The sequence below is a fragment of the Theropithecus gelada genome, chromosome 10, assembly GCF_003255815.1.
Source record: "Theropithecus gelada isolate Dixy chromosome 10, Tgel_1.0, whole genome shotgun sequence".
Lineage (NCBI taxonomy): Eukaryota > Metazoa > Chordata > Mammalia > Primates > Cercopithecidae > Theropithecus > Theropithecus gelada.
The window spans coordinates 33292512-33317484 of record NC_037678.1 but is presented as its reverse complement, the minus strand read 5'-3'; the positions used below and the strand labels follow the sequence as shown (position 1 = coordinate 33317484).

The following is a 24973-nucleotide window of genomic DNA, read 5'->3' as shown; positions in this document are numbered from 1 at the left end:
AATGTGGATGTGCATGGTGGTGAAGGCACGTGTACCTCATGTACTCCAGCCGGTACACAGAGAGGAGGTAGGTGGACATGGCGAAGTCCAGCTTGTTGATGAGTGCGGACACTTCGGGAGGGGGGTCCAGCAGGTTGATGATGGTGCTGCGGAGCTCACTCAGCTCAGCCTGGAGGGAGAGAAACATCCAAGGGCTCAGGGGGCACCTCCCAGGACAAACAGGTCCCAGTGGCTGGCAACATGTGTTAATAATGGCAATGAAAGGATCTGCCCTAATTGGCCCAGAGAGCATGGTAAAAGTGAGATGTGAATCCTTACAGGGGTGACCGTGTCGTTCTTCATGGCTGAGTTATACTGGAGGACGGACCGCAGTGGCTCCTTGCTGGGAAAGGTGAGCAGGGGGGACTTGGTGGCTATTTCACAGACCCCTTCATACCACTCTTCCGGCCAGAGTCCTGCAATAAAGTGAACACAAATGAGGAAATCACCCTGGTCAGAAAGCACAGCAGTGACGTCGACTGACAATTTCTTTTTTTTTTTTTTTTTTTTTTTTTTGAGACGGAGTCTCGCTCTGTCGCCCAGGCTGGAGTGCAGTGGCCGGATCTCAGCTCACTGCAAGCTCCGCCTCCCGGGTTCACGCCATTCTCCTGCCTCAGCCTCCCGAGTAGCTGGGACTACAGGCCCCCGCCACCTCGCCCGGCTAGTTTTTTTTTGTACTTTTTAGTAGAGACGGGGTTTCACCGTATTAACCAGGATGGTCTCGATCTCCTGACCTCGTGATCCGCCCGTCTCGGCCTCCCAAAGTGCTGGGATTACAGGCTTGAGCCACCGCGCCCGGCCGACTGACAATTTCTATAGTCATGGGTCCTTTGAGACAATTATCCCAAAAACTAGGCACACAAATGAGTCTATTACCTAACTTGGACGGACTTTTCCTAAGGTGTGCGGCATTCTCAGCACCCTAAACTACATCTGGGGACAGTAACACTTGCTAATACTTGCAGGAAGAAGCAGCTGCATGTGGACTCATTTAAACATGCTCATATTCATAATTACATGGGCTCTGACCTCACCTTTATCTTCATTCTGCACTCCATCTTCCCCGGGAGAGAGATCATCCCCCTACCTGAGCCCTCCACAGCGAATCCCATCAGAACGGAATATAGCCAGAAGTCCCGGAAGAGCTTCTGTAACCGAGGCTTAGCTTCTTTGATGGGCGGCAGTCGTCGGGTGAGCTGATGTGCCAAGAAGAGAGGGAGAAAGGAGGTTATTTGCTCGGGAAACCCTAAGCCCTGTAGGTGTAAAAGTTACCACAGATTCATTCTCCAAGAGCATTCTCAGAGACTCAGACTGGGTAGGAAAAGGCACACTGAGCAGTGATAATTTTGCCAATAAGCATTGTCCATCCATTCAGGTACTGAGTCCCTAGTGTGCACCAGGTGCTGTGCCAGGGAGGAAAAAGCCCTGTTCCTGCACTTGAAGGACTTCCTGTCTAGTTTGGAGGCAGGTGAGCAACAGTTACAGTGGGGCGGAGTTCCCAGAGAAGGTGTCATGGGTCTCAGAGCTAACATTCGAAGAAAGCTTAGCCAGGAGAGAAGAGAAGGCAGCCTGTTCAGTCACAGGAGCATTAGGTCCTAAGCCTGGCACTGTGGAGGGCAACAAATGCATAGGAAAGGCAAACAACGGATGCGAGCCAGAGCTGGGAGGAAGGGATGCTGCTGGGGAGGCAGGGAGGAGAGCACAAGAACTCTCATGGGCCAGGCAGCACAAATTTTCCAAACAGTAATCTCGGGCAGAATCCCCATGTGTGTAACAGGTAAAGCAGAGTTGCTCAGGTGCAGGTGAGGGGCTGTTGTCCCTGTTTCTGCTCCAGATGCTGGTGGGAAGCAGGGAGAGACTCATCAGTAGTATAAATGGTTAAACTTGGCCAGGCGTGGTGGCTCACGCCTGCAATCCCAGCACTTTGGGAGGCTGAGGTGGGCAGATGACCTGAGGTCAGGAGTTCAAGACCAGCCTGGCCAACATGGTGAAACCCCATCTCTACTAAAAATACAAAAAATTAGCTGGGCGTGGTGGCAGGCACCTGTAATCCCAGCTACTCGGGAGGCTGAGGCAGGAGAATTGCTTGAACCCAGGAGGCAGAGGTTGCAGTGAGCCGAGATCGTGCCATTGCACTCCAGCCTGGGCAACAAGGGCGAAACTCCGTCTCAAAAACACCAAAAGGTTTAACTTGTGCATGATGCCCAGCTGGACGGGCTGATCCTTACAGACCCCCCAGTGGACGCTGAGCTCCCATCAGTGATGCTGAGTCTGTGGTAAGCGGGGGCTTTGCTACCCCCAAACACTTATAAGCACCCAGTATGGGTCAGGCACTGAGCCAGGGACAGAGAGGTGGGAGAGATGAAGACATCATCTCTTGAGGCAAGGAGGGCACAATGGGATGGGCTATGACACATCAAACACAGCAGGCAGGACTGTAAACTGTCACAACACTGCTTTGAAAACAATTCGGTAATATGCATCAGAAATTCTCAATATCGCCACACATATTTCACCCAACATCCCATCCCTGAGAAATCTATCCAAAAAATTTTAAAAAGCTGATTTAGGAACAAAAATGTTGTAACAGCAAAATAAATAGAAACACACTAAATGTCCACCTGAAAGGGGCATTTAAATAAGTAACAGTATATTAACAGTATAATAAATTGGCCAGGCGCGGTGGCTCATGCCTGTAATCCCAGCACTTTGGGAGGCTGAAGTGGGCGGATCATGAAGTCAGGAGATTGAGACCATCCTGGCTAACATGGTGAAACCTCGTCTCTACTACAAAAATACAAAAAAATTAGCCAGGCGTGGTGGCGGGTGCCTATAGTCCCAGCTACCCAGAGGCTGAGGCAGGAGAATGGCGTGAACCCGGGAGGTGGAGTTTGCAGTGAGCCAAGATGGCGCCACTGCACTCCAGCCTGGGCGACAGAGCGAGACTCCATCTCAGGAAAAAAAAAGTATAATTAATTATTTTTGAGACAGGGTCTCACTCTGTTACCCAGGCTGGAGTGCAGTGGCACAATCACAATCACTGCAGCATTGACCTCGATCTCCCAGGCTCAAGTGATCCTCCCACCTCAGCCTTCCCAGTAGCAGGGAGGACAGGTGTGCGCCACCATGTCCAACTAATTATTATTTTATTTATACTTTTTGAGATGGAGTCTTGCTCTGTCACCCAGGCTGCAGTGCTGAGGCACAATCTTGGCTCACTGCCACCTTTGCCTCCCAGGTTAAAGCAATTCTCCTGCCTCAGCCTCCCGAGTAGCTGGGACTATGGGTGTGCACCACTATGCTCAGCTAATTTTTGTATTTTTAGTAGAGACAGGGTTTCACCATGTTGGCCAGGCTGGTCTCAAACTCCTGACCTCAAGTGATCTGCCCACCTCGACCTCCTGAAGTCCTGGGATTACAGGTGTGAGCCACCGCGCCCGGCCTAATTATTATTATTATTATTATTTTTCCAATTCTAAACTTTTAATTTAAAAGTAAACTTTAATGTTGAAAATGCAAACTTGGGGAGGGGAGAAAGATCACACACAAGGCTGCCAATTCACACTTGGAGGGTTGCACAGCAGCTGGGCAAAGGTGCTCCTCACTTCCCAGACAGTGCAGCAGCCAGGTAGAGGTGCTACTTACTCAATTCCCAGATGGGGTAGCGGCCAATGCCCGGCTTAATTATTTTTTTTTTTTTTTTTTTTTTTTGAGACGGAGTCTCGCTCTGTCGCCCAGGCTGGAGTGCAGTGGCCGGATCTCAGCTCACTGCAAGCTCCGCCTCCCGGGTTCATGCCATTCTCCTGCCTCAGCCTCCTGAGTAGCTGGGACTACAGGCGCCCGCCACCTCGCCCGGCTAGTTTTTTGTATTTTTTTAGTGGAGACGGGGTTTCACCGTGTTAGCCAGGATGGTCTCGATCTCCCGACCTCGTGATCCGCCCGTCTCGGCCTCCCAAAGTGCTGGAATTACAGGCTTGAGCCACCGCGCCCGGCCAACGGCTTAATTATTATTATTTCTTTTTTCATGCAAACAGACACTTTACTGATTTTTTACATTTTTTTGTAGAGAAAGGCTCTCACGACGTTGCCCAGGCTGGTATTAAACTCCTAGGTTCAAGAGATCCTCCCGCATTGGCCTCCCCAAGCATTGGGATTACAGGCAGGAGCCACTGTGCTCAGCCAAGAATCATATTTTCGAAGACTATTTGGTGACACATGTAGAAATCACAATATGTCAAGTGAAAAAAAAGCAAAATGTATAAATAATATGATATAGATTTTAAAAAATCTAAACATATATGCATAGAACAAAGATGGGAAAAAGTAGCCACATATTAAGATTATTTCTGGGTTGCTAGGGATTTCACTCTTCTTCTTTAATGTCTGTTATTTCCCGGAGCTCTTTCATGAACTTATTCCTTTTACAATCAAAGGGAAGGTGCAGGTGCCGGTCAAGGGCTTGGCAACCTGTATGGAAGAAGGTTCCACACCTCTGCTTGAGAGTCACCAGGGCACTGTGTCCTTGGGAAGAGTGGGCCAAGACCTGGGGGTGCAGGGTGGGCTCTGGATAGGTGCTGAGGAGGTGGGGAGCTCAGCTCCTCCACGGCTGTGTGGAGGGTAGCAGTAGACGGACGCAACAGAGGGCAGGAAATCTAGAGCCGCACACGATGTGGCCACAAAAGGACAGTTGACAAAGGGCTTCCAGTTCAGCTAGCAGCCAAGGACGGTGAGAGTAAGAATACGCAACTGTGGGACTCACTGGCTCTGAAGTGATCAGCCTCCCTGGATAAGCGATGGTGGAGATGTGAAGGGGTTTCCAGGCTGCAGAATTCAAGGCCTATGTGGCTAAGAGGTTCTGGTACCTTCTAAAGAGAACTAGACTTTGGTGGTTATGGAAAGGGTCAAGCTTCTAGAATGCTTCCCTCTCAATGAGAACAGCAGCTCCACGTGGCTGGGAAGCTCAAAGTGGTTTTGATACAGAAAAGAGAAAGTGGACTCTATCTTTGATTTGGGATCCTACTCCTGACCCTGTGAACTTCTTGGCTCCCTCCTGAGGACTCCGGCTTGAAAATGGCCCTGTAGGTTCTCCCTGCTCTCTGACTTCTCCGGGCCTGCTGGCCACTGTCTTGGCTGAGACTGCTCTAGTCTCCAGAAAGGAGACCTGCTCGCTCCTAAAGAGTATCAAGGTCAGGCCAGGCGTGGTGGCTCACACCTGTAATCCCAGCACTTTGGGAAGCTGAGACAGGCAGATCACGAGGTCAGGAGACTGAGATCAGCCTGGCTAACATGGTAAAATCCATCTCTACTAAAAATACAAAAATTTAGCTGGGTGTGGTGGCACGCGCCTGTGGTCCCAGGTACTCGGGAGGCTGCAGCAGGAGAACAGCTTGAAACCAGGAGGCTGAGGTTGCAGTGAGCCAAGACAGCGCCACTGCACTGCAGTCTGGGCGACAGAGTGAGACTCTGTAAGACGAAAGAAAGAAAGAAAGAAAGAAAGAAAGACAGAAAGGAAGGAAGGAAGGAAGGAAGGAAGGAAGGAAGGAAGGAAGGAAGGAAGGAAGGAAGGAAGGAAGGAAAGAAAAGGAAGGAAGGAAGGAAGGAAGGAAGGAAGGTAGGTAGGTTGGTCAGGGGAGAAGTGGAAAGACTGAAATAGATAAAGGATTCTAAAGAGATATAACAGCCAAATGCAATGCATGAAACCCTGACCAGATAAAAATAAAAAAGCCATAAAATACAAGTTTGAAGTCATGGAGTAATCTGAGTTGGACTAGACATGTGATATATGTGAGGCCTGTGATCTTCCCAGGAGTGAGGTAGCACAGCACAGGGCAGAGACCCTTCCATAGAAGAAAAACACTGGTGCTAGTGCCCAGGGCAGAAGTGAGTGATGTCTTCTCACCTTCAAACACTCCAGGAAAATAGCCCCCAACACATAGAGTTAAGTGGACATGGCAAAATATTAACTATTCTACCTAGGCTGTGGGTGTATGGATATTTAGTATTCAATTATTCCGATTTCTCTGTGTACGTATATGTATTTTTTTAGAGACGGGGTCTCACTCTGTCGACCAGGCTGGAGTACAGGGATACAATCATAGCTCACTGTACATGCTCAAGTGATCCTTCTGCCTCAGACTCCTGAGCAGTTGGGACTACAGGTGTGTAGCATCATAGCCCAGTTAATGTTTTGTTTTTTTTTTTTGAGATGGGTTTTGCTAGCTGGGCGCAGTGGCTCATGCCTGTAATCCTAGCACTTTGGGAGGCCAAGGCAGGCAGATCATCTGAGGTCAGGAGTTCAAGACCAGCCTGGGCAACATGGTAAAACCCTGTCTCTACTAAAAATACAAAAATTAGCCAGGCATGGTGGCAGGCGCCTGTAATCCCAGCTACTTGGGAGGCTGAGGCAGGAGAATCACTTGAACCCAGGAGGCAGAGGTTGCAGCAAGCTGAGATTGAGCCACTGCACTCCAGCCTGGGCAACAGGGCAAAAACTCTGTCTCAAAAAAAAAAAAAGAGAGAGAGATGGGTTTTGCTATATTGCCCAAGCTGGTCACGTGTACAAACACACGCGCGCGTGCGCGCACACACACACACACACACACACACACACGACAGGGCAAAGGTTCCAAAATTTTAAACCTGGTAAATCTGGGTAAGGGTATATAGGAGTTGTTCTACTGCACTCTTTTTTCAACTTTTTTGAAAGTTTGAAGTTATTTCAAAATAAAAAGTTTTCCAAACTTTAGTGATCCTCCTGCCTCAGCCTCCCAAAGTGCTGGGATGACAGGCATGAGCCACTGCGCCTGGCCCCTCTGTATATTTTTAAAATTTCATGTTAAAAGATGGACAAGGCTGGATGAGGTGGTTCACACCTGTCTTCCCAGCTGTTTGGGAGGCCGAGGTGGGAAGACTGCTTGAGGTCAGGTGTTCAAGACCAACTTGGCCAACATAGTGAGACCCCACTTTTTTCTAACTAAAAAAAAATTTTTCAAGTTGAAAAAAATAGCCATGAGACAAGCCTTGAAACTACAAAACAACAATGGAGTATGTGTGACAGGAGGTACTACTCTATAGTGGGGGCTAAAGCCATACACAAGCTGTTACCACTAAATGGGAAAATGACTGAAAAATGTCAATGTCAAGAGGGATTGAAATCAAATTTTTTCAATAGTGGGTTACATAATCAGAAATCTAGATAGGCAGGAAACATACTGGCTTTATTTATTTATTTAGATAGAGTCTCACTCTGTCACCCAGGCTGGAGTGCAGTGGCACGAACTTGGCTCACTGTAACCTTCGCCTCTCAGGTTCAAGCGATTCTCCTGCCTCAGCCTCCTGAGTAGCTGGAACTACAGGTGTGTGCCACCACATCCGGCTAATTTTTGTATTTTTAGTAGGGACGGGGTTTCACCATGTTGGTCAGGCCGGTCTTAAACTCCTACCTCAAGTGATCCACCCACCTTAGCCTCTCAAAGTGCTGGGATTACAGGTGTGAGCCACACCTGGCCGGTACTGGTTTTAAAAATAACAAAAGTAATACATACACATAGAAAAAGGTCAAAGAAGTACATAGCATGAAAACGAATGCTGTGTCCCTTCCCAGACCATTTCTGTGAATAAATATGTAACACCACGAAACGATGACGACTAACATTTCCTGAATGCCAGACACCACTCTACGTGCTTTCCACACATTCACTATCTCATTCAATTTTCACAACAACCTCGTGCAGTAGGTGTAACTGTCACCCTCATTTCAGAGAGCAGAACACTGAGAGCTGGAGGCCAAGGGGCAATTTCAGCCAGGGTGGCTGGTGATGCCTCAGTGAAACCAAGAGCGAACAGTGACAGCAGCGGCCACCTGCTGGTCTGCAGGGAAGATGCCCTTGGCAGAAAGAATAGCAAGTGCCAGGGCTGTGCTGGAGCCAGGCTTGGCATGTGTGAGAACAAGATAGAGAATGAGGGAGGTGGCCCCAGGAGGCATGTGGGCTCAGGCAGCAGTCTCTGCCTATGGTGCCACGCTGAAGACTCAGTATTGCGTGTGACAGATGAAGGCTCTGAGAAGACAGCTCTGACCAAAGCTAGAATGCAAAACCAGACTCAAACACAACCACTGGTCTGTGTCCTAAACACAATGGACCTTTACACTCTGGAATTTCTCAAACAGAGCAATGCACAGACACTCCCATGGGCCCCTTGCACACCCACAGATTCTCCTAGGAGTCATATTCTCCCTTCAGATAGACTCTGGGTGCCGACACTCCCAAACATGCTCTCGAGGAGTAGTCTCTGTGATCTTCCAGACAATCCAGAATATTCTTAAAACTTTTTAGATCATAAAATTTAAAACACAAATTAAAAAACAAATTATCATAAGGCTGGGCACAGTGGCTCATGCCTGTAATCCCAGCACTTTGCAAGGCCGAGGCGGGAGGATCACTTGAGCCCAAGAGTTCAAGACTAGCCCGGGCAACATAGTGAGACCCTGCCTCTACAAAAAAGTCAAAAAGTTAGCCACACATGGTGGTATGCACCTGTATTCCCAGCTACTTGCGGGGCTGAGGTGAGGAGGATTGCTTGAGCTCAGAGGTTGAGGCTGCAGTGAGCTAAGATCATGCCACTATACTCCGGCCTGGGTGACAGAGTGAGACCCTGTCTCAAAAAACACATAGGGCCGGGCGTGGTGGCTCATGCCTGTAATCCCAGCACTTTGGGAGGCTGAGGCGGGCAGATCACTTCAGTCCAGAAGTTCAAGACCAGCCTGGCCAACATGGTGAAACCCCGTCTTTACTACAAATACAAAAAATTAGCTGGTTGTGGTGGTGCATGCCTGTAATCTCAGCTACTTGGGAGGCTGAGGCAGGAGAATCGTTTGAACTTGGGAGACAGAGGTTGCAGTGAGCTGAGATCGCACCACTGTACTCTGGCGTGGGCAGCAGTGCAAAAGTGTCTCAAAAAATAAAAAAAAACACCCAAAAACAGAATCACAAAATGTATCACAGCCTCAGAGATCCCCACGAATGCCTAAGTGGCCCTGAGTTTGGGAAGCACTACTCAGTAATAGTCCTATCTGTCCCACAACAGACAGGAGTACTGGGCTGCACCTACTGGCAACAAACACAGCAACCCTTGACTGGAGAAAGGTCCATGCCACGATCTCCTTATTCCGTAAGCCACTAATTTTGTCCTCTCTCCTCCACTTTTCACTGAGGAACAAGCTCTTGGAAGGATGGAGATACCTGCCTAGTAGCTGAGCCAGCCACATCAACCCTGGAGAGCAGGTGGAGGACAGATGCTGTGATCATCCCAGAAGAGAAGACACAGTTGGAGGCAGACGCATGGTCTCTACTTTCAGCTACCCTCAATGCAGCCTGGTCCTCAAAGGCCAGAAGAGCCCCTTGTTTATGTGGTGACCTCAGGAAGGGCTGCTCCTGCACCAAGGCTTTGAGTGCATGCTAACACAGTAACCGTCATATACTCAAAATCTCAGCTCTAAGAACTGGAGATGAGGAGCTGCAAGCCACTCTGCAGTTATCAAAGGCACAGCTGAGGGGGTTTGTGCTGACCAAGCTAGTTGCCTGGTGTTTGGATTGGGACATATTTACTTTGGAAAATATGCAGCAACAGCCCAGCACCAAAGTTCACATCGAAACCCCACTGATGACCTTGGCTGCTTTCATCTCTGAAGCGCCACTTCTCAGAAGCACAGAGGTAAGTTGGGTTTCTAATATTTCTGCTGATCATAAATTATTTATGGTATTCAAAGATAGGCAACTGGTTCATTTTTCTAGCAAACTAAATATTCAGAAGCTTTCTACACGTTTTAGAAGTGGGAAATGGTTTCATTTTTCAATCTGCCTGTTATAAAATTGTGTCAGTTGCATTGTTGGGAGAGTTGACAAAATTAGAATAGGAACTGTGGAATAGATGAAAGTATTGTACTTTTATTAATCAAATTGGGTAACTGTCCTGTGATTATGTATGAGAATATCCTTGCTTTTAGGTATTTTCCCTGAAGTATTAGTATTAAAGGTTAGAGGGACCGGGAGCAGTGGCTCACACCTGTAATCCCCAGCACTTTGGGAGGCAGAGGCAGGCAGATCACAAGGTCAGGAGTTCAAGACCAGCCTGACCAACCTGGTGAAGCCAAGTCTCTACTAAAAATACAAAAATTAGCTGGGCATGGTGGTGTGTGCCTGTAATCCCAGCTACTCAGGAGGCTGAGGCAGGAGAATCGCTTGAACCCAGGAGGCAGAGGTTGCAGTGAGCAGAGATCGTGCCACTGCACTCCAGCCTGGACGACAGAGTGAGACTCCATCAAAAAAAAAAAAAGGTTAGAGGAACAAGATATAGGAGACCTACTCTCAAATGGTCTAGAAGAAAAAATGCATACGTTCATGCATGTGAGTACACACATGTACACACACAAGCGCGCGCGCACACACACACACACAATGACAGGGCAAAGGTTCCAAAATTTTAAACCTGCTAAATCTGGGTAAGGGTATACAGGAGTTGTTCTACTACACTATTCTTTCAACTTTTTTGAAAGTTTGAAGTTATTTCAAAACAAAAAGTTTTCCAAACTTTAGGCAGTTACTTCTCTCCCATTCTGCCTGCTCTCTTGGGCCCAGAGACCATACGCCAGGAGGGACGATGGTTTATCGAGTGTTACGCTCTGATCCGTGACTGAAAAGGCCAACCCAGCTCTGGCAATTAGCAAGAAAGTACAATATGAAGTTCCCAGGAAAAAAAAAAAAAGAAAAACAAACTTTTGAATGATTTATCTTTAAAATACATTGTTTCTCTTCAAATAGTAATCTGGATTTAATCACAACCTAGTGACAGTTTTTAAACGTCTTCTACAATGTTTGTTATACGAAACAGCAAAACAATAGGAATATTTACCTCCAGATCTTTAATTTCAATCCATAAAAGATATCGGATATATTTTCTCCTTCCTCTGGTAAGGGAATGATGAAAACTATTTTTGGCTTTTCATCAGACAATGTGGGAACAGGGTATAAGAAGTTTCCAAATGTAACTTCTGAATACCGGGATAAAACATGAATGTCTTTACTCTGCCACTCTATCGGGCCTCAGATGCATTTTCCTGAATATGTTTATTTCTTCAAGTTAGTTTTTTGTTTTCTTCTTTAACCTTATTTTTATCTGAGATAAAAACTTTTTCCCCCTTTGTTCCTTCTTCTTCTGGCTTTCTTTTTTAGAATAGAGAAGAGGTCTTGCTATGTTGCTCCAGCTGGTCTTGAACTGCTGGGCTCAAGCGATCCTCCTGACTTGGCCTCCCAAGGTGCTAAGATTACAGGCGTGAGCCCCTATGGCTGGTCTTCTTCTTGATCTTAGCCAGAAGGCCAAGAAGTGATAAGAGGAGGACACTTGAAGTGTAGCTGGGCAAGAAGCCTTCTCCCAGCTGCTTACTTTCTTTGTTCCTGACTTTTAAAAGTGTGTTGCTGTTGATACCGATGCCTGATTCCATTCAGAAACTGGACCTAGTTCTATTTGCAGCTACATACATTAGAAATCATTTCTAGAGGCCAGGCATGGTAACTCACGCCTGTAATTCCAGCACTTTGGGAGGCCGAGGCATGCAAATTGCCTGAGCTCAGGAGTTTGAGACCTGTCTGGGCAACATGGCAAAACCCCATCTCTATCAAAAATACAAAAAATTAACTAGGTATAGTGCCACACACCTGTGGTCCCAGCTACCTGAAAGGCTGAGGTGGGAGGGTCTCCTGAATCTGAGAGGAACAGGCTGCAGTGAACCAATATTGTGCCACTGTGCCCCAGCCTGGGTGACTGAGACCCCGTCATCTCAAAATAAAAAGAAATCGTTTCTAGAAACTGTTTTCCTGTGTGTAAACTAGTGGCACTGCAGCCTCAGGCAGGTGCTGAGATGGGGACCTGGAAAAGGCAACAGGCATTTTCAGTCAGAAACAATGTGACTTTCCTGCTCCAAAATGTGCAATTCAAAAGTCTTTCTCAGTTGTGACTAAAACAAACTTTGAGTTTACTATTTCAACAGTATTATAAAGGGAAGACCCAAGGAAGGGGACTGACACTGGGAAAACAGATAGGAAGCTGCTCGGCACGGCCAGGGAGTCTGGAAGCATTCTGGTACTCCAGGGTGAACAAGGCAGAGTGCTTGATGTGGGCTAGAGGCTTAACCAACTTGGTTCGAATCTAGCCACTGCCACTTATTCGAGACAGTGATGAAAGGCTCAGTCTCCTGATATGTAAAATGCTGGCAGGATGAAGCTGAGTTACACAAAGTGCCTTATACAGCGTGTCAGGCATCCAACAGAGGCCATTATCAACATCAACCACACTGACAGCATTTCAAGCAGAGTATCCAAACAGTTACCCCATCTTCAGGCCTAATGAGTTCAAATATTTGCTTAACAAGAGCAGCCAGTAACTCTTACCTGGCCTCAACTGGCAGCAGATATTCTGGCCCTCAAATACCTACCTAATAGGAAATGGTCACAGACACAAAATAAGCTTAACAAAAGGCAGTGTTTTGTTTTGTTTTTTTGAGATAAGGACTCAACTCTATCCCCCAGGTTGGAGTGCAGTGGCATGATCATAGTTCAATGCAGCCTTGACCTCCCAGGCTCAAGTGATCCTCCTACCTCAGCCTCCGAAGTAGATGGGACCACAGGCGTGTGCCATCACACCAGGCTAATTATTTAATTTTTCTTTTCTTTTCTTTTTTTTTGAGATGGAGTTTCGCTCTTTTTGCCCAGGCTGGAGTGCAATGGTACAATCTCGGCTCACTGCAACCTCTGCCTCCCAAGTTCAAGCGGTTCTCCTGTCTCAGCCTCCTGAGTAGCTGGGATGACAGCCATGCGCCACCACGCCTGGCTAATGTTTTTGTATTTTTTAGTAGAGACAGGGTTTATCCATGTTGGCCAGGCTGGTCTCGAACTCCCGACCCTCAGGTGATCTGCCTGCCTCTGCCTCCCAAAGTGCTGGGATTACAGGCGTGAGCCACCGCGCCTGGCCTAATTATTTAATTTTTCATGGAGACGAGGTCTTGCTATATTGCTCACGCTGGTCTCGAGCTCCTGGGCTCAAGTGATCTTCCTGCCTTGGCCTCCCAAAGTGTTGGGATTATAGGCGTAAGCCACAGCGCCTGGCTGGCAGTTCTTTCTCGGGTGATTAGAAGTTGGGACCATGTATTACCTGTCTGAGTCAGCATTATAAAACACCTATGGCCACTGTCCTGGCAAAATATGGAAGCATCAAAGCTCATCTACCCAGAGTGCAGTTAACAACCAGGAAGTAAGCAAGAGAAAGACAAACGATTTGGCAGCTAAAACAGATTTGATAGGCCAAGTCAGATCCTCCTCTGAACCAGTCAGGGAGGAGAGCAGGATTACCATAATGCCTCTGTGCTAAAAGCTTATCTTGTTTACTTAAATAAAAGCAGTGCCCCTCAGGTCTTGAGTAAGAGCTTGCTGACATCACCCTCACACAGACTTTATCTCTTGTTTCTAACCCTGTGTTAGAAGCAGGAACACAGAAGATTTAGTTGCTCCTGACAGCAGTGGGAGCCATTGTCTAAGAGATACAAAGGAGAAAAAAGTATACCTGCAGCAAGTGATATCACCTCTGGGGCTGCCACCATATCATCTCACTACACCCTGAGGGGGTCCCAGCACTAGACAAGCTCCAAATCTTACGCAAATTAAACAACCCCAGGTCAGGTGTGGTGGTTTATGCCTATAATCGCAGCACTTTGGGAGGCTGAGGTGGGTGGATCACCTGAGGTCAGGAGTTTGAGACCAGCCTGGTCAACATGGCAAAACTCTACTAAACAAAATACAAAAATTAACCATGCGTGGTGGTGGGCCCCTGTAGTCCCAGCTACTCAGGAGGCTGAGGCATGAGAATTGCTTGAGTCCAGGAGGCCGAAGTTGCAGTAAGCTGAGATCATGCTACTGCACTCCAGCCTGGGTGACAGAGCGAGACTCCATTTCAAAAAATAACAACAAAAAAAGCCAAATACAACAAAACAAAAAAACACAACATATTAAACAACCCCAAAGATTACACAAATTTCAAGTATCTTTAGAGTATCTGTTTTCAGAAAGCCTGGCCCATGGACATTTTTCAACAGCATCTCCACTGTAAAGGTGGAATAGTGTGAGTCACACAGGCATGGTGAGTCCCTCTAAAGCACATCCCTGCTGGGTGCTCTCCAGTCACCAGCCCTGGGCGCCCACTCAAACCCAGCTCTTGGTGAAGTTTCCCTGACTCTCTGGGCACTTCCACTCCTACCACACAGGGTAGAGCACACCCCTTTCCGTATCCCCCTTGTGCTCTGGCAGCATTATTTTCAGAGTCTTTGCTTTACTGCACGTCTGTCCCATCTGTCCCCTGACTGGTCCATGAGCCCCTGGTGGGAACTTTGTCTCTGGTACCTAAACACTATCTGGAGGTGGTGGACAAGGTGTCTGGAGAAAAAGAAACTCCTCTCTGGGATGCCTGAACTCCCAGGATTCTAGGTTAGTTTTGCAAACCTTTAAATAAGGGATTTTCATCAAGGGGCCCATGGATCCTTCAATGAGGTTTATGAGTCCCACAACAAAGGTTGGGTGTCTGTTTATCTACATCAGATTCTCTTAAAAGTCCATGATCCTAAAACAGTTAAGAACTAACGCTGTGAGGGCCTCCTCCTGGGTCAAAGCCACAGGGAACCTGCCATGTGGATGCTGCAGCGGCGTGTGGATCAGCCAGGCCGCCTTTCACTGTGTTCTGTTTTCCCTCCCAGCTTTAGCTCTGCCAAAATGAAACACTCGTTCCACCCACTTCTCATTTTCCTCATCATAACATCTGTGTGGGGTGGCAGCAAAGGCCCGCTGGATCAGCTTGAGAAAGGAGGGGAAACTGCTCAGTCTGCAGATCCCCAGTGGGAGCAGTTAAATAACAGAAACCTGAGCATGCCTCTTCTCCCTGTCGACTTCCACAAGGAAAACACCGTCACCAACGACTGGATTCCAGAGGGGGAGGAGGACGATGACTATCTGGACCTGGAGAAGATACTCAGTGAAGACGACGACTACATCGACATCATCGACAGTCTGTCAGTTTCCCCGACAGACTCTGATGCAAGTGCTGGGAACATCCCCCAGCTTTTTCACGGCAAGAGCCGGATCCAGCGCCTTAACATCCTCAATGCCAAGTTCGCTTTCAACCTCTACCGAGTGCTGAAAGACCAGGTCAACACTTTCGATAACATCTTCATAGCACCTGTTGGCATTTCTACTGCGATGGGTATGATTTCCTTAGGTCTGAAGGGAGAGACCCATGAACAAGTGCACTCGATTTTGCATTTTAAAGACTTTGTTAATGCCAGCAGCAAGTATGAAATCACGACCATTCATAATCTCTTCCGTAAGCTGACTCATCGCCTCTTCAGGAGGAATTTTGGGTACACACTGCGGTCAGTCAATGACCTTTATATCCAGAAGCAGTTTCCAATCCTGCCTGACTTCAAAACTAAAGTAAGAGAGTATTACTTTGCTGAGGCCCAGGTAGCTGACTTCTCAGACCCTGCATTCATATCAAAAACCAACAACCACATCATGAAGCTCACCAAGGGCCTCATAAAAGATGCTCTGGAGAATATAGACCCTGCTACCCAGATGATGATTCTCAACTGCATCTACTTCAAAGGTAAGAAGCACCTTTACAGTTCTCAGAGCAAACCCACAACATACTCTTTTTGTATGTGGGTAGATTGAATGCCCACATACGGTAGCTATAATTTATCCAGGAAAACAAAACACAAGATTGACTCTGGAACAGGGACAGGGAAGGCCGAGCTGAAGTTGACAGTAGCATCTGACACTTACTGAGCCCTAACTCTGTGCTTTAACAGAGACTTGTGAGGTCATCACTGTTATTAGCATCCCCATTTTACGGAGGAAGCCACCAAAGCATGAAGTAAAAGGATGGGCCGGGCACGGTGGCTCACGCCTGTAATCCCAGCACTTTGGGAGGCCAAGGTGGGCAGATCACTTGAGGTCAGGAGTTCGAGATCAGCCTGACCAACATGGTGAAACCCCATCTCCACTAAAAATACAAAAATTACCCGGGCATGGTGGTGGGTACCTGTATTCCCAGATACTTGGGAGGCTGACGCAGAAGAATCACTTGAACCTGGAAGGCAGAGATTGCAGTGAGCCGAGACTGTGGACTGTGCCATTGCCTAGACGAGAGAGAGAGAGACTCCATCTCAAAAAAAAAAAAAAAAAGGGGGGGGGAAGTAAAACGATGATCCAAGGGCATCCAGTTATTAAGGGGCAGAGCCAAAGCTGAACCCAGGTAGGCCATCACTAGCAATCTGCTAAATTGGAAGAAATAATACCAAAACTGTTTTAGCATATGGCCAGCCTAGATTTGAGTTTTCTCTTTTCCTTTCCCAATCATCAATAAGCAGAAATACAGACAAAAGGCTAAAGAAATGCACCTGTGAACTATTCAGCTTGAACAGCTGACATTGACATCTACAAGTGCTTTTCAGGATACGTTTGAACTACTGGGCAGGTGGGATGGAGAAATAAATTACTATTTCCCCAGCAACTGTTCTGGGCTGAGCACAAGGGCATTTTTTTTTTTTTTTGAGATGGAGTCTCGCTCTGTCGCATGGGCTGGAGTGCAGTGGTGCGATCTCGGCTCACTGCAAACTCTGGGGCCTCCAGGGTTCATGCCCTTCTCCTGCCTCAGCCTCCCGAGTAGCTGGGACTACAGGCCTCCGCCACCACGCCCAGCTAATTTTTGTATTTTTAGTAGAGACAGGGTTTCACCATGTCAGCCAGCATGGTCTCGATTTCCTGACCTCGTGATCCACCTGCCACGGCCTCCCAAAGCGCTGGGATTATAGGTGTGAGCCACTGCGCCCGGCCTCACAAGGGCACTTTTTAAGGAGGTCACCCCACACCCATAGGACCTCTGGAATCCTAGGAATAAATGAGCATGGATTTCTGAAATCCAAACCTCTCTTTTCAAATACCTTCACCTGGACCAGACCAGAGGCAACCTCTACTTTACTCTCTAAGCTGAGAGTGCAGAAGGGGAGACACGAGGAATGGTTTGGCTTCAGGACTAATTGCGGTGACACACAATCACCTCTCTTTGCCACCAAAGTCTACCAGGTACCCGCAAAGGGCAGTCCCTGAAGACTTGGAGGCCAGTGCTTTCTGCTAGTTAGCCCCTATGGTTTTATAGCAGCCCAGGCGAAGGAAGGAGACCCCGCCCGGCTCCTGGCTTCTGTTCACGGAAAGGGGGCCAGAGCCCCTCCTGATCTGTCAACACACCTGCTCTGTGCTTTGGTTGAGGTCCCTGCAGCTCTACAAGGCAGGCATTCTGCTGGATAGACCAAGCAGGGCCACTCTAACACCCAGGTTTCCGCCCCAAGGCAAGGCACAATGCTGGCCTCCTGTGGGTGGAATCAAAGGCTGAGTTTTAACAGGCTTGTGGCAGACACACACACAGAGACCACATGTATACGATGAACACACATATCCTTTTCATTACTGGTTATTAGTATAAGTTTTGGAATTGAGCAAACAAGAGCCTAAGCCCTGGTTTCACCACTTCTCGTTTGTGTGACCTCAGACAAGTCATTCAACATCTCTATGACTCAGTTTCCTTATCTTTATCAGAGAGATAACACCTACTCTGACAGGGCCAAGGGAAGAACCATAAGAGACGATGATGCAACAGAGTGGCACATGGCAAGAGCTCAGTGAATTCGAGGGAATGAAACTGTAGATCACAACACTAGTACAATATGATAAACATATATGATATTGTTAGTGACATTTATTTTACTTCTACTAGCAAATAACCAATGTTTAGGACTGACTTTAGAACAAGCTGGCAGAAGCCTTTTTGGTAGCATCAAAGTCCTCCATCCTACTGGTCTGTTGGCTCCCCCAAGTACACCAAAGAGCCTCTTCAGTAGCCCTGGCTGAGGGTTCAGGGACAGGCAGAGAAGTACAGCAGCGAACCATCTCTGCCTGCATGGAGGTGGAGAAATAACCAGGCATGGTCAGTTGACAATCTCCTAAACACAGTAACCCGTGTCACACCACAGTGTAAACACACATGCAAGCGCTTCTGCTTCCTTTCCCCACCATATGAGAATAGTCACTCAATGCTGGGAATCACAAGGGATCAAATGCTAGGACTACCCAATCATTCAAGGATGCTTCTCAAAGGGGAAGAGTGTCTAGAACTGTAATTTTAATTTCACTTAATTTCATATGAAATCATCTCCATTACTAATTTCATTCTAATTTTGAATGTGGTAATCACTTTGTAAAGCACAATAAACAGAGGTACGCTCTCAGGAGGAAGTCAGAAGGAAAGAATCCCAGGAGACGTGGGACAGCTCCATCCAAACTGGAAAGGGCCGTGATTCCCAACAGGGCAACTGTGTCCCCAAGGTCTGAAGACACTTGTGGTTGTCACAACCTGGGGGGTTGGGGTAAGCATTACTGGTATCTAGAAAGGGGAGGCTGGGGATGTTGCTAAACACCATACCATGCACAGGGCAGCCTGCATCACCACCAACTATTATCTGGCCCAAACGTCAAAAATGCTGAGGTTGAGAAACCCTGAGTGAGGCAGACTCAGGGAGAAGGGAATTGAGCTTCACTCACAGGCAGGCAGGAGCTGTCTGGTACTTCAACCTCCAAGACACCTCCTGCTCATCTCATCCTGGCTGCTCTAGCCACCAGCTAGAAACCTTGAACAAGTTACTTCACTTCTTTGTGCCTGTTTCCTCATATGTAAAGTGGGGATAACAAAAAGCACACAACTTGAATGTCGCTAGGAGCAGAAATGAGATAATACAAGAAAGGTGCTGAGAAGAATGCCCGGCACATGGCCAGTTCTCAACTACTAGTCACCCATCACTATTAGTTACTCACATCTTAGAGCTAAAATAGACATGGGCTTATACCTGGATACATAGCACTGTCCCCATATCTACAGTGGTGATCCTAAGGGCAACACATGGCATCACCCAATGTCTTGTTAGTCACTACAGAATCACAGTGTGAGGGATGAAGGCCATCAAGACAGAGCTGAGGCTGGCAGGGTGGCTCACGCCTATAATCCCAGTGCTTTGGGAGGCTGAAGCAGGAGGATTGCTTGATGCCAAGGGTTTGAGACCAGCCTAGGTAACATAGCAAGACCCCATCTACAAAAAAAAAAAAAAAAAGACAGAAAGAAAAAATAGCCGGGCATGGCACATGCTTGTAGTACAAGCTACTGGGGAGGGAGGATACCTTGAGCCTAGGAGTGTGAGGCTGCAGTGAGCTATGACGGCATCACTGCACTCCAGCCTGCATGACACAGTGAGACCTGGTCTCAAAAACAAAATAACAACAACAACAACAACAATAATAATAAAAGCTGACAAGAACCCAGAGTTACTCATTTGACAGATCTGACAGATGAAGAAATGGAAGCGCAGCAAGTTAGAAGTCTTACCGTGGTCAAAAAATTAGTTCATATCAGACCTATTATAACCCAGAAACCATTCAGTCCAGGTAACCTCTTATTAACTTCTCTTGTTAGAAGTGCAAATTTCAGCCCAAACCAGACCTCAGGAATCAAGAGCCTGTGGGGTTGGCTCTACGGGCTATCTGAACGAGGCCTCCTGGGGAATCAGATTCACTCTCAAGGGTGAGCCGATTTTCCCTAAAGGAATCTTCTCGTAACAGCCTCTTCCTGTGGCCTTTACAGGATCCTGGGTGAATAAATTCCCAGTGGAAATGACACACAACCACAACTTCCGGCTGAATGAGCGAGAGGTGGTCAAGGTTTCCATGATGCAGACCAAGGGAAACTTCCTCGCAGCAAATGACCAGGAGCTGGACTGCGACGTCCTCCAGCTGGAATACGTGGGGGGCATCAGCATGCTAATTGTGGTCCCACACAAGTTGTCTGGGATGAAGACCCTCGAAGCACAACTGACACCCCAGGTGGTGGAGAGATGGCAAAAAAGCATGACAAACAGGTACTTCATGCTGTGTGTTTGTTCTTTTGATCTCCCAGATGCTGGGGGTATCTCGGAATACTGGAAAATTGATCATTTTTTCAAAAAGGGAGAATTATGTACAAGTACCCAAGAATTTCCATGCAGGGCCACTCTATTAATTCAGCTCCAATTTGTTGCTTGAGATGAGAGATGATTAGAGAGCATTCATAAAGGACATATCTGCCCTCCAGGGGCCAGTTTCAGAAGTTAGGGGCAGGTGACTTAGAGACAGCTTGGAAACAATCCCAGCTCTGCTATGTACTTGCTTTGTGGCTTTGAGTCCCAGTTTCATCATTCCTAAAATGGGGATAATTCCATTACTTCCCGGGGTTGCTGTGAGAAAATAACAGAATCAGCAATGCTGAGCACCCCTCCCAGTACTTGGAACCTAGGAGGCACTCAAAAAAGAGTGGCTCAACTCTTCCCTGCCCAGGAAATTCCAAGGTCCTCTTAGTGTACTGAGGATACATCATTTACGATTTCCTCTATTATTATTCATTGCTCTGTAGTTAAAACTGCAGGCGTTAAGTACTTATTGAGATTATTATGAGGTCATGGCAGAAAGAATGGAGAGGTCTTATTTCTGTCTTACTGGATACTGGCTAGGGCCATATGAAGAAGTGATTCTGGTTTGAGCCTCCTTATAGGACAAGAATACAAACATATGCAACCAAACTGAGAAAAGTGGGCTCTTAGAGGAAGGTATTTGCCTGGGCAGCCAGTCATCATGCTCTATGAATTTTTCCTTAACAACGTCCCTTCTGTAGCTGCCTCCCTCCATTCCTCCCTGCAGCCCAGCAGCTCTTGAGAAAGGGACTGCATTTTTTTTTTTTTTTTGAGACAGGGTCTTGTTCTGTCACCCAGGCTAGAGTACAGTGGCATCATCATGGCCCATGCAGCCTCAACCACCTGAACTTAAGTAATCCTCTCACCTCAGCCTCCTGAATAGTTAAATAGTTAAGACTACAGGCGTGCACCTTCATGCCCAGCTAATTAATTTTTTTTTTTTTTTTTGTAGAGATGAGGTCTCGCTGTGTTGCCCAGGCTGGTCTTGAACTCCTGGCCTCAAGCAGTCCTCCTGCCTTGGCCTTCCAAAGTGCTGGGATTAACAGGCATGAGCCGCCATGCCTGGCCTCATTTGACTTAATTGAGATCCTACTTGGTGCCAGGTATGAGCTAGGTACAAGAGTGAAGAAGATCAAGCCTTCCTGCCCATCCAGCTGGGATTGCAGCTTAAATCTCTTTATCCCCTGCAAAGTGCCAGACTGACTCCACAGGCACTACTGGTGCTATCAACCCCCTTAGGGACTGAGTAAGTTGAGGCAAAGACTGAGAATGCTCAGCATTGTCTAGTATACACGGGAAAGGTTCTTTTTAAAAGTACACTACCAGATATTCGACTCCTTAATTAACAAACAAACAAACAAAAAAACCAAATGCCTAAAATTGGGGAACCAAACCAGAGAATTATTTTAGATGCCTTTTTAAACCACAAACCAGGAAAAGTTCTGCTGCTAACCTTGAAGATAGGAAACAAACCACACAGTCTCAAGGAAATAACCATGCAACAGAAAACAAGTCTCAGTTTTCAGTAGTGGAATTACAATGGAATACGTTTCCTAAAATCCTCAACTGACAGTCCCGGAATATAAATTTTAATAAGTGCTATATCAATTCTGTGATAAATGTAACCCGTGGCCCTTTAAAGGGAAAATCATGATTCTTTTGTAACTTGTGGTTCAATAAAATTGGGCCCCCCTTTCCTTTTCTGTCTAGAACTCGAGAAGTGCTTCTGCCGAAATTCAAGCTGGAGAAGAACTACAATCTAGTGGAGTCCCTGAAGTCGATGGGGATCACGACGCTGTTTGACAAAAATGGCAACATGGCAGGCATCTCAGACCAAAGGATCGCCATCGACCTGGTAACCACTCCCTTGTCCAACCGCCTGCCCCGTCCCCAGGGTCTGCCTCAGCACAGCTCCACCTCCACTTGCCCTTCCTACCCACTCCCCAATCTGATGTCCCAGCTTGGGGTGCTGATTCTGCTCTTCGGCCTGGCTGGGGTACACAGAAGCCTGGTTTCGTGGATGCCAGCTGGAAAGCACGGCACCTGGCAGACACTTGGTGGGCAGGGAGGTCCCAAGAGCAGCCATGGGATGAGCCCCACTCCTGCCGACACCAGAGACAGGGAAGACATGTGCTCCGGTCTGGAAAATAGCTACCCCCAGCCAAATCATGAAACAGCCATTAAACACCACACTACACACATACTTAAACCAATCAGGCGCTCAGTCCAAACAGTGCAGCAGACCCAGTTCCCTGTCCTGGGGAAGTGCGCAGCAGTGTGGGGAGCTGGAGCTGGGGTGGCTGTCCTGCACCAGCCCCTATGACCCTCAGACCACAGGCACTGCCAAGAGGGAACATGACCCTACAGTTACACCACCCGGCCTCTAAGTGCAATGGCTGCCCTTGACAGGTGGTGACAGATATTTTCAAGGGTGACTCTGACCAGCTGTGATTTCCACCTTACATGTTGTCTTTGGATTCTTTCCCTGAATGATATGAGATTGTGCTGGGCACTCTAGCCCTCTGTGTGCTGATCTCTAGAATCTGATAACTTTCCTTTCTAAACAGTTCAAGCACCAAGGCACGATCACAGTCAACGAGGAAGGGACCCAAGCCACCGCTGTGACCACAGTGGGGTTCATGCCGCTGTCCACCCAAGTCCGCTTCACTGTCGATCGCCCCTTTCTTTTCCTCATCTATGAGCACCGCACCAGCTGTCTGCTCTTCATGGGAAGAGTGGCCAACCCCAGCAGGTCCTAGAAGTGGAGGTCTGGGTGTCTGAAGTGTCTTGGGGGCACCCTCATTTTGTTTCCATTCCAACAATGAGAACAGAGATGTTCTGGCATCACTTTTGTAGTTTACGCTACTAATCTGAATTCGAGGCCCATATGAGAGGAGCTTAGAAACGACCAACAAGAGAGGCTTGTTGGAATCAATTCTGCACAATAGCCCATGCTATAAGCTCACAGAAGTCACTGTAACTGTGGTGTGTCTGCTGTTACCTAGAGGGTCTCACCTCCCCTCTTCAGCAAACCTGAGCAGTGCGTCCTAAGCACCTCCTGCTCCAGTGACCCCATCCTTGCACACCTGGCTGTGTCACTCAAGCCTTTCTCCAACAAGCCCCTTATCTGAACATCAAGCACAGAAATAAGTGGTGTGACTAATTCCTTACCTCTCCCAAGGAGGGTATACAACTAGCACCATTCTTGATGTCCAGGGAAGAAGCCACCTCAAGACATACGAGGGGTGCCCTGGGCTAATGTTAGGGCTTAATTTTCTCAAAGCCTGACCTTTCAAATCCATGCTGAATGCCATCAGTCCCTCCTGCTGTTGCCTCCCTGTGACCTGGAGGACAGTGTGTGCCATGTCTCCCATACTAGAGATAAATAAATGTAGCCACATTTACTGTGCATCTGTTACAATTCTCTATTTTTTGAAGCTCAAATATCAAAAGCCAAATCCAAATTCCTGGACAACCTCAGGAATGATAAAAGCTGACAGGAAGTCACTTGAGCACCACCATGTGCCACAGCAGGGCATGTTCTCAGGACAGGACAGGACAGGTGTGTGCTGGGTCCTGGGGAGGCCTGTGTGGTACCCCAGAACTGCGGGGTGCTAAGCGGCACACAAGCCCCAGGGCTCCCACAGTCTCTGCCAGGCTGCTGCAGCTTTCGTCCCTCACATCTGGTCCTGCAGTGGGTCTGGTTTGACAGACCAGGTGTCACCTGAGGAATATGTTTCTGGATTCTTCAATCCCTGGGTAAGACAAGTGAAATCCACAGAGGCTGCTCAGCATGCAAGAGTGCCAGTGCTCTTTCAGTGAGGGGACGACTGACGGTCACAGGTGCTGCATGTGCAGGTGTCTAACAGTAACCCCCACAGCCTGGCAGATGAGGAAGACAAGGGTTGGAAGAGTTCTGAAACTTGTCCAAGATGCCGAAGTAGTGGGGCTGGGTTCAAGTGCAGGTTGGCTGGACTCCAGGGACCACACAAGGAGTCCTGTTACAGGCTTCTGATCCCATGAGACCAACACCAGTAAGAAGAGCCGCAAAAGGGAGTAGGGATGGAAGAACATCACTGCCCTGTGTAGGCGTGCCTGTGGGTTATCTCGTAGAGTCTCCTTACCCTCAATCCCTAGGGGGCTGGCACTGTTACCCCTCCTTTTCACAGCAGAAGCAGCAATTTCAGCTCACAGAAAGGAAGGCATCTGCCTGAGGCCTGAATCCACACCCAGGCAGGGGGAGCCCTGTTTTCCCCTGCTCCCTTCCTGACTTCCCACACCAGGCTCTGCCTCCTTACTCTGCTGAAAGCTGACAGTGCAGGGGCTAGGTGAATTGCCCCAAGCCATCCTCTCAGTCTCCTGGTGAGCCCTGATGCTGCGGATGGCCCACTCCTTCAATTCATTCTCCAATCTGCTTCACCACTCTTCTTTTCTGGTGCTTGTCCTGTATTTCTCATCTTGCTGCAGCTTCCTTTTGGCTCCTCTCATTTCTAAGAGTAATGATCTCAAAAAACTCTTTTAGTCCTTTGCCATGTCCGTCCCATACCCAGAAAGGCAGTGGTCACTTCTGCTCACCCAGCACCATCTCTGCTACAGCCAGAGTGGAGTCCTCCACACTCTTGAGCATCCAGAAGCCCCCGTCTCAATATATTTTGTTCACATACACCCACTCAGAATCTCTCAGATCCCCTCTTACAGAAATTAGCCCATCTGTTACTCAAAGCAGGAGAGTATTCATTCAGAGCATAGGCTTTAAGCCAGGCTGCCTGGTTGGAATCCTGGCTCTGATAT

At 47.8% G+C, this 24973-nt stretch overlaps 2 protein-coding genes across 6 annotated transcripts in view; one reads left to right on the top strand and one right to left on the bottom strand.

The window, feature by feature from the left end:
- Nucleotides 1-24973, bottom strand: part of PI4KA (phosphatidylinositol 4-kinase alpha) — a 143241-nt gene that overhangs the window by 55708 nt on the left and 62560 nt on the right. For all 4 annotated transcript variants that reach the window (XR_003121442.1, XM_025398768.1, XM_025398770.1 and 1 more), the window contains 3 exons: nt 1127-1235; nt 319-455; nt 36-169 (listed from right to left, as the gene is read on the bottom strand). Coding sequence is in view for 3 of the 4 variants with exons in the window: in XM_025398768.1 (XP_025254553.1) it covers nt 36-169; nt 319-455; nt 1127-1235 (380 nt within the window). In the remaining variant the exon portion in view is untranslated. The remainder of the gene's footprint in view (nt 1-35; nt 170-318; nt 456-1126; nt 1236-24973) is intronic.
- On the top strand, nt 9485-23591 carry SERPIND1 (serpin family D member 1). Of its 2 annotated transcripts, XM_025398807.1 has the most exons (5): nt 9485-9750; nt 14834-15738; nt 19822-20095; nt 21893-22037; nt 22750-23591. In XM_025398807.1, the coding sequence occupies exons 2-5, from the start codon at nt 14850-14852 to the stop codon at nt 22939-22941; spliced, it is 1500 nt and encodes a 499-aa protein (XP_025254592.1). In that variant the 5' UTR covers nt 9485-9750; nt 14834-14849; the 3' UTR covers nt 22942-23591. The 2 variants fall into 2 exon arrangements, with proteins under 2 accessions (XP_025254592.1, XP_025254591.1); XM_025398806.1 differs by lacking the exon at nt 9485-9750 and having other exon boundaries at nt 14480-15738.

Coding starts and splice junctions, on each gene's coding strand:
- SERPIND1 (XM_025398806.1), top strand. CDS start 14,766: ATGTGGATGCTGCAGCGGCGTGTGGATCAGCCAGGCCGCCTTTCACTG. Junction 20,096..21,892: donor CAAAAAAGCATGACAAACAG/GTACTTCATGCT, acceptor TTTTCTGTCTAG/AACTCGAGAAGTGCTTCTGC. Junction 22,038..22,749: donor AAAGGATCGCCATCGACCTG/GTAACCACTCCC, acceptor CTTTCTAAACAG/TTCAAGCACCAAGGCACGAT.